At 39.8% G+C, this 9,150-nt stretch overlaps 1 protein-coding gene across 1 annotated transcript; it reads left to right on the top strand.

Annotated features, from left to right (window-relative positions):
* Window positions 1-5,482: 5,482 nt before the first annotated feature.
* On the top strand, window positions 5,483-8,871 carry LOC119210902 (amphoterin-induced protein 2-like). Its single transcript, XM_037461413.2, has 2 exons — window positions 5,483-5,693; window positions 6,506-8,871. The coding sequence occupies exon 2, from the start codon at window positions 6,572-6,574 to the stop codon at window positions 8,084-8,086; it is 1,515 nt and encodes a 504-aa protein (XP_037317310.2). The 5' UTR covers window positions 5,483-5,693; window positions 6,506-6,571; the 3' UTR covers window positions 8,087-8,871.
* The last annotated feature ends 279 nt before the right edge of the window (window positions 8,872-9,150 follow it).

The raw sequence follows: 9,150 nt of genomic DNA on the forward strand, positions 1-9,150 counted from the left end.
AATGTAACTTTCATGAATGAAAAGCACAATGGTGAATGGCTGAAAGTAAGACAAAGCTCATGAAACTTGACAATGAACTTTTAATGTATATGTTATGAGAGGGGACATCACAACCACCACAGGGATCAAATGCACCATTGTCCTAATTTGTGCAGAGAAATATGAATGTCCTTCTAAACCACCTGATGATCCCTTACACATTCACATTGTAAAAATATAAAAAACAGCGTCTTTTGTGCTTCAACTGATTTTAAACATCTGATGCCATTTGAAATGTGTGTACTTTCATGTATTCCAAAGGATAATGATGGGATAGCCGTTTCTTTGTTATTCATCCTTGTGTCATTGGGATGTCTTTCAGGTCCAAACACGTGCAGAATTGAGCAGTGAGTAAGTAGAAATACCTCATGTGTCCACCCGAGAGCACTGTTTATATACAACTCTAACTTATTCTACAGGTTGCTTCTGTAGAGCTTAAACTTCTAAAGACAAAAAAAGACTGAATCTACTTATATTATGAATAATACTATGAGTTATTTGATATACGTTTTGGGGCTTTTAATGGGGTTTACTGCAATTAGAGGAGAGATAAATGGCTGAAGATGGCTAATTCTGTCAAAGGTATTGACTTACAGCACAAGGAATAGATACTTTTATGAAAGGTAAGTCATTTTTGTATTGATTTATGTACACTTCATTAGCCTTGTTTAATTTTTTTTAACACAATATTCTGGTGAAATGGACATTTTCTAACCAGAAAATGGTTTAAGATATTAACATAATAAAATGTGCTAATAAGCACTAATAAATATCTTGATGGCCACCTGTGTAAACATAGTTTACCAATAACTGATATTAACAGCAAAGTAAAATCAAGGAACTATGATTATTGAAAGCCCAACAAACTCATAATGCACACACACTAGAGTAGGAATGTTAGACTGATAAAACAATTTAATAGAAGAACCAATTAAAACAAATAAATCAACAGATAAATTCAAAATTGCAATTGAACTCATTAAAAGCGCTAGAGGAAAAGCCACTAACAACTCTTCCTAAGTGGGACATGAATGACTAAGCCACATTTTAAGTCAATCCATCTAATAGGTTTATTTCAACTCAGACCAAAGTAGTGGACCTCTCAACATACACTGCCACCCACACAGCCATTCTGCAAGCGTACTTCATTTTATTATATGCTGCCAGTCCTTTAGTGACATGTTCTGCTTTTTTGCACCTAATGGCATGGGAAATAAAAATAGCTTAATAACGCTCGACTTGTATTGATAGCTCCTGTTTTGTCAGAGCTGTTCTGTCATTGCTCATTATTCTGTATATTTCAGGATCTAAAACACTAGCTATAGAGATGGCACTGCACACTATGGAAAACTACATCCACTGTCAACATAACTGAGCACGAATGGTCATCCCTTACAACTACGTATTACTAATTTTTAACTTTTGTAACACTTTCATATCATGCAGGTAAGAATTCTTATCACTCAACACACAATTGTTACCTGTCTTTTACTGGTAACTTGTGTGTAAAATCTACCTGTGCTCTCATACAAAACAAGAGATGAAAGTGCGATTCTATTGATTTGTGGAGCGGTGCATTGCCTGAAAAGGGGTCAAATGTGCTGTGAAAACTTGCTGGTCGTTGCCGAGCTTCTGTATTTTTTTGGAATTAATGAGTGTTAGCAATCTGCTTAGTGCAATATGGTATTTTTAATGTCATGTAGAAAATTAAATGAACAAACATTGCATTGCTGCATTGACTGAAATCCTTTATTGTTCTCACCCCAAAATATTGATTTGGACACTTGAAATGCTTCAACGGAGTTTTTAATGTCTAAAACATTGTGCAAGGTGAAACATGCTACACTGTTTAAACCCACACATTGTCATCCACACACCCATAGTGAAGAGAAGGTGGTAGGTAGCTCTTTGAACAGGGGAGACATGTGTGGAGGTCACGCTGTGTTTCTAGTGCAGAACACAGTTACAACATGCAAGGTCAAAAACATGAAACATGCGAGGGGTGTTACATCATCCGTGATTGTGCATTTTATGTTTCAGTTGCCACCTTTAACAGGTGTAAAAGAAAAGAAAAAATATTGTTGATGATAATATTTCTCATGAGAATCTGGAAAGAAGCATGGATTAAGATGAATGAAAGCATCACCCAAGGAACTGACTTTCTACATTTTTAAATTCAATTAGTTTACTTAACATCTGCATACGTTAATCTGTTAATTTATTCAAAACTCAATTTCTGTCCATTTTAATTGTTACCTGTCTTTTCTACTTTTATCAACACAGAGCTAAATGTGCCAAACTTTACGGGTTGATTAGCCCAGCATTTATGTTTAATGATGTTTTGTCCACTCTGTGACCTGTGCTGTCATAAATCTGCAGGGTCCCATGACAAGCGATGACATTCTCTAACTCTGACCTAACGTTTAAGCTGGCTCTAAACCCTACACCCACTCAAGTAACGAACAAATACTCAGCTGCTTGACCTGACCTTCTATCTGCTGAGGCTGACCTCACCGTTTGAGTAGACAACATTACCTCAACCCTCAGATGGAAAATTGAAAAGGTTTTTGAGTTGGTAAAACTGAGCTCATAAGAATGAGTTTCCTTGAAGCTACACCAGCCGTGGCTTGCATAACACAATACACACACACACACACACACACACACACACACACACACACACACACACACACACGCACACACACACACACACACACACACACACACACACACACACACACACACACAAACTAATCCTTTCCCTGTCAGATGTCAGGTTGCATTTTGGGCTATACAGGTGTCATGGAATAGTTAAGAATGTGTGACTAAAAACATAGAATATCTGTGGTCCTGTGGTAGCTATTCTCAACAAATACCACAAATAGACAACACATAAACCGACACTGTGTATGTCCGTCAATATATTCTAGTATATAGTATAGTATATATTCTTCAGGCACACAGACACAAATCCTTTGGTTCCTACTCTTTAAATACATTTCACATACATAAACTTTAATTGAAAAAGAAAATGGCTCCATAATTTACTAAATTGGACACTGTAGTTTTAGCAAAAGTTAAAGTTGTTAATAGTGTATTTTTGAGGATAATTTATATCTGCAGATCAATATACATTTTTAATTTACGACTATTTTTTACCAACATTAATTTAAGAGAGGATTTCCATCAATATTGCTGTTTTTTGTGTTTTCAATATTTCAACCAGAGCTTGATGGCACAGAGGTTTTGGTCCAAGGGGTTAAATAACCACTAAGCCTTGTGGCTGCAAAAAAAAGCCCATGACGTGCTCTCAATGCTTGCGTGTATGTGTGCGTTGTTCAGCCCTAGAAAATGACTCAGATTGTGGCTTGCTGTACTACTGCACAATAACTGGGCAGGATTCAGTTTACGGGGTTCCACTTGTAACAAAGTATGTATGTAATGTGACCTTTTTTTATGCTTTTCTCATTCTGAGAAAAAAACAGAAAGGCAGGTGTTTAATTAGGTTATTGAAGACACAGATTGTGTCCCTCGTGCACAAATTCATTTCTGCTTTGAAAAGGAAATGTTACTTAAATGATCTACTTCAAATTTTGCTCCGGTTAGCACACAGACGTTGGACAGAATTTCTCCTTCAACACCTTGTGTTGTAAAAAACACTATTTACTGTAGGTTTAAGACACCGGCTGCTTAGAGTTCAAGTGCTGTAAATGGAGACAGTTAATGCATCAACACGCACTCTATGGCTGTGACCTGTTGCAGTAAATATTAATAGAAAAAGGTGATTCAATCAAAAGGCAATACTTCCATGTTCTCAAATATTGCTACCATATAATGATTTTAAATAAATTAAATTTTGCCATACATCATCTGCCTTCTACAAGTACAAGTACTTTTACTGGATGAAAATAAAAGGATGTGCAAGTTAATCATCAACACGACTGTGTGATTTCCAGAGCATGACATTCACGTCGGCAAAATCCCAGGAGGACTTCCCCTTTGATGGTTGGCTACATGGAAACATTCTGCAATTTGTCTGTCACGGTCGCCACTGGTGGACAGCTCATAATTATGATAGGATTGTTATTACTCTGTAGTCTGGATTATAAAGCAATGGGAATTTGACTCTCTCCTCTGTCAGCTAATGGAATAGACTCATGTTTAAAAACGGAGTAACCAAATAATATATTTACCTTTTTTTTGTCTAGTATCCAATAGGTGTGAGTATCCACGAAGTCGAAAAAAAGAGGGAAAGATTGAGCTTCAAGCCCACAGTATACAACCTTGACTGATTAGGTGGGAAGAACACTGTCATGTGACGTTAAAGACACCATCTGGAAATCCACAGTGGAAAACAGCACAGATAGAAAGCGCTTTAGAAAACAAAGCTTCCTGTCACAGTAGTGGGGAACACTTGGGACCAAATGTGACCATATTAAGTGAATGAATAAGTCTTGTATTCTTCAGCACTATGTGGGTAAACACTATGTTAAAAAATGATGGGGGATTATATAAAACCTTTCGTACAGCTTAATGCCATCTGTGTTACTCTGCTTCAACAAGCAAATCCTACAAATACTGTTTTTTTAGAGGAAAAGCACAAAAAAGGCAGTTTCTGCAAACTCCAACAGTGTTTGTCTGCTTATTTTCTAGCACAAAGATTTAGCAGATATTTGACAGCACAGTGAAAACCCTGTTGTGGTGGAGCCTTTGCTTTGTTAGAGAAAAATTAAAAAGACCTAGTAAAGGACACAGATGTGGAACAAAGGGTGCCTTAAAAGGGTACAATCGTAATACCCCAGATTTTTAGCTCAAATCCATGGAGTAAAGAGACAATGTGCTTGACCAATTCATTCAACCAAAGCCTGCTCGACCTGATGGAAACCCTCGGATTATAAAGGCAAAGTAGAACATTTCCGATTCAAAAATCCTGTCCTGTTGCCCACAGTTTCCAAAGCCATAGGTTGGTGCTCTCAGCTTTTGCATCCATACTTTTGAAAAAATGGGATCTGCACGACCCAACCTCGAATCAGCGGATTGGATTGGATGGATGTGCACATCTTTTATTTTTCCAGTAAACGTTTGTTGTTACACTTAGGCGAAAACCTTCTCAAATTACACATTTAAATTGGACAAAAAAGTCAGTGGAACGTTGTTACCTGGGAATCATAATGACGTCACTCTTCATAGTTGGCTTTTTGAGAGAAGGAGAGGGAGAGATTTGGACATTCCTGATGTAACAGATATTGCTAAGCCATCTCGTTTCATAATTCAGCTTTTATCACCGCAACAACATTAATCCACAGTAATACAGTTTAGACAATACAACACTCTCACTAACGCTTGAGTTGGTGGTGCTGATGCTGCACCCCCCCCCCCCCTCCCCTCTGTGTGCTGCCTGTGTCTCTACTCCCGGGGCGGACCACTTCCGCGGCGGCGTGCAAGCCGAGCTGCAGGTGAACTCTCTAGGCGTCCGCTCCACGTCACGCTTCAGATATTCAGCGGATCGTTTGCGAACCCCGCAAAGTGGCCGGTGGGTTTTTAGGATCCACATGTGGGATGCGGACCTGCATCGCGTCCAGGAGAGCGCGGAGTGCGCGGAGTGAACGCGGACGTGATGAGGATTTGAATGGGCAGCGGTGTGGGCGCGAACGGTGAGACGTTTGTTTTTGTCGTCAAATCCTGGTTGTTTTCCCTTCTGAACCAGTTTGGAGATACAGAGTGGCATGCCAGTAATATAAAATAGTTAACTGTCACCCACAACCACTTGATACATGTATCTCTTTAGTCATTCAGTTCTTTTTATTTTGCTAATTTTTTTCTTGATTTATCAATTGGTTGTTTGGGCTAAAGATGGTCTCCTTTTCAAAAGTATATATATATATATATATATATATATATATATATATATATATATATATATATATATATATATATATATATATATATATTTATATTATATATTTTAAAAGTTGCTGCTGGTTTATTTACACGATGCAGCTCTAAACTTCTTGTTCACTATTCATATGCTGGGTGTTATTATGAGTTATTATGAGATAACAGTTCAACAAACAGGGAAAACAGTAGCTGATTTTGAAATAAATAACACAGCTATGTAGTTTAATTAGGATATTATATAAACATATTGCAGGAGTTTTACATTTGGTTTAATGTTCTTAGTGTATCACATTGAATACTCCAACACATTTTTAATGCTATAATACAGATAGACAGATCAACGTGGTTGATCGATGGATTGAAACATTAGGTATTTGGTATTTGGAGCTAAAGCACAAAGTAATTTTCAAACAAGTGTCTGTCTATTGTTCAACTATGTTGGAGGAATTACTTTCGATAAGATCACTAGATTATTTCTATAACTAGTTGAGAATATGAGAACTATTTCCATTTGACCTCTTCTTTATATCCTCTCTCTTTCTCTCTCTCTCTCTCTGTTTGTCCTCAGTTCACTATCAGAAGCCGGACATCATCATCCTCACATCCTCAGACGCCATTTCAAGGTCACACCAGGATGCGTCCCATTTCCTCACAGCCTTTCGGCAAGACTTTTGTTGGAGGCAGTCAACGGAACCCTGCTGCTGCAGCCTTTCTGCTCGTCCAGTGTCTTGGCATCTGCCCCTCTTTGGCCACTTGCCCACCCTGCTGCCTTTGTGCCAGTGATATAATTTCCTGCAGTGGGCGCAATCTGTCCATACTGCCCTCTGATCTCCCTGGCTATGCCACACGTTTGGACTTGAGCCACAATGCCCTCACGGTCCTGCAGACCACGGATTGGATTTCCCGGCCATTTGACAGACTTGCTACGCTGGTTGTCAGCCGCAACTCTATCAGCTGTATCAAGGTAGATGCCTTCACTGCGATGCCACACCTCCTCCATCTGGACCTCTCTTTCAACCAACTAACAGCGCTGAACAAGTCCATTTTTGCCGGGATGGAGGAACTTAAAGAGCTGCTGCTGTTTGGCAACAAGATTGTTCAGATCAACCCTGGGGCTTTTGGTAATCTTTACAGCCTGCAGAGGCTTTACCTCTCCGGGAACAGACTGACGGTTTTCCCCCTGGGGCTTTATTGGGAACCTGGAGGGCCTCGTAATCTGACCTTTCTTGATCTGTCATACAACAGGCTTTGTGAGGTGCCTGTCCAGAGGCTTTTGGCTCTTACCCGGGATCGAAGGATTTATTTGCAGGAAAACCCTTTGGTCTGTAACTGCGCTTTACTCGCCTTGCTGGAGTATTGGATGTGGAAACAGTATCGCCCACTAATGGATTTCAGAGGTGGATATCCATGCAGGGACGGTTCAGGACCGGTATCTGAATGTGGCCGGGAGGTAGTGTTGGAGATGCCCTTTGAGGCACAAACCTACCAAGTGGAGCTTGGCAAATGGCTAAGAGTGCCATGTCCAGGGTTGGACGCTCAAGGCCAGGAGGTGTTCTGGCTTACCCCGAAGACTGTAGTGAATTCATCAAGCAATGATCTGAATACTCAGCTAGTAGTATTACCCAATGGCACGCTTGAAATCTGGGGAGCCCAAATGGAGGATTCTGGGACTTATGGGTGCGTGGCAGCCCGCAGGCGCCACTATAACCCCAACGAGTCTCTGGAAGTCAATGTAGTGGTTGGAAACCGAAGCACGGTCTCTACCAGAGGCTTAGCAGTCGGCAGGAGTTCTGAACATTTCAACACAGCGTTCACCACCCTGGCCTCCTGTGTGGTCAGTATCATTCTGGTGCTGCTCTACCTCTACCTCACCCCTTGCCGATGCCGGGAAAATCGGGGTGGGGGATCGAGAGGGTGCGGTGGGCGAGCCTTCATCCTCTGCTCAGACCCCAGACAAGTAGAGTTAGGACAGCGGCGGTCAAGTGGAAAGAGGGTGGCTTTCTTAGAGCCACAGGCCGAGGACTCTGACATTGGTGGTCCAAAGACACAAGTAATGAATTTGGGTCATGTTATCACCACCGAAGGAATTCTCAAAAATGGAAGTAGGCCAGTGGGACAGACCATCACAGACACCACACACATTGCATAACAAACAAAAATTACATTTTCACATTCCTGTATACTTACAGTCTGAACCCAAGTGTTTTGTTTTCACTGTCTTGTTTCAGGATACAATGAGAAAATCTGTTTGATGTGAAGTAGTATACTGTGATTCTCATTATGCACTTTAGGGGTTTTGGTGTTTGGTGTGAAGCAATGTAGTCCTTTCATGGGAAAAACTTTCTCTCTAAATTGAGTTGTGATTGCCAAGATCATATAAATGTTTTCAATTGGGTCAAGTAAAATATATTCCCACCTGATTTTATAAACCGCATGGATGATTATTTTATACATTCCTTGTGAATACTGTCATCCCAGTGACCCATGTTATTTTTAACCACCTGTCTCGTACTGCGGATTATATTAAAATATGATGCTAATATGTGTGAAAGTGAGACATAATATACTTTAATGTTACTACCCAATGTTTAGTTTGACAAAAAATGCATTTGAACTTGTTTTTATCATATTTTTCCAATGATAGGTAGAATTATGTTGCATATATGAAAGGAGTTACTGGAACTGATAAACTAAGAACCATTCTACCAAACATTATTCACAACTATGAAGGGCATTTTTTTTATTGTATTATTTTTTCTGTCCCACTACTCTTTTAACCTTCTTTCCAACTTCAGAATGCTGCTATTTTAAGTGAAAAGCTCCAATAAACACAAATCTCAGTACGACGTCTCAGCACCAAACAGCACACAGAAATAAATACTATTTTGCAAAGAATGTCAAATATTTCTATTGAAAGCTACTGTATATATATATATATATACACTCACCGGCCACTTTATTAGGTACCCCATGCTAGTAACGGGTTGGACCCCCTTTTGCCTTCAGAACTGCCTCAATTCTTCGTGGCATAGATTCAACAAGGTGCTGGAAGCATTCCTCAGGGAGTTTGGTCCATATTGACATGATGGCATCACACAGTTGCCGCAGATTTGTCGGCTGCACATCCATGATGCGAATCTCCCGTTCCACCACATCCCAAAGATGCTGTATTGGATTGAGATCTGGTGATTGTGGAGGCCATTTGAGTACAGC

Source organism: Pungitius pungitius, chromosome 2, assembly GCF_949316345.1.
Source record: "Pungitius pungitius chromosome 2, fPunPun2.1, whole genome shotgun sequence".
Taxonomy (NCBI): domain Eukaryota; kingdom Metazoa; phylum Chordata; class Actinopteri; order Perciformes; family Gasterosteidae; genus Pungitius; species Pungitius pungitius.

What these genes read in the sequence shown, in the direction of transcription:
- LOC119210902 (XM_037461413.2), top strand. Translation starts at nt 6,572, where the DNA reads ATGCGTCCCATTTCCTCACAGCCTTTCGGCAAGACTTTTGTTGGAGGC.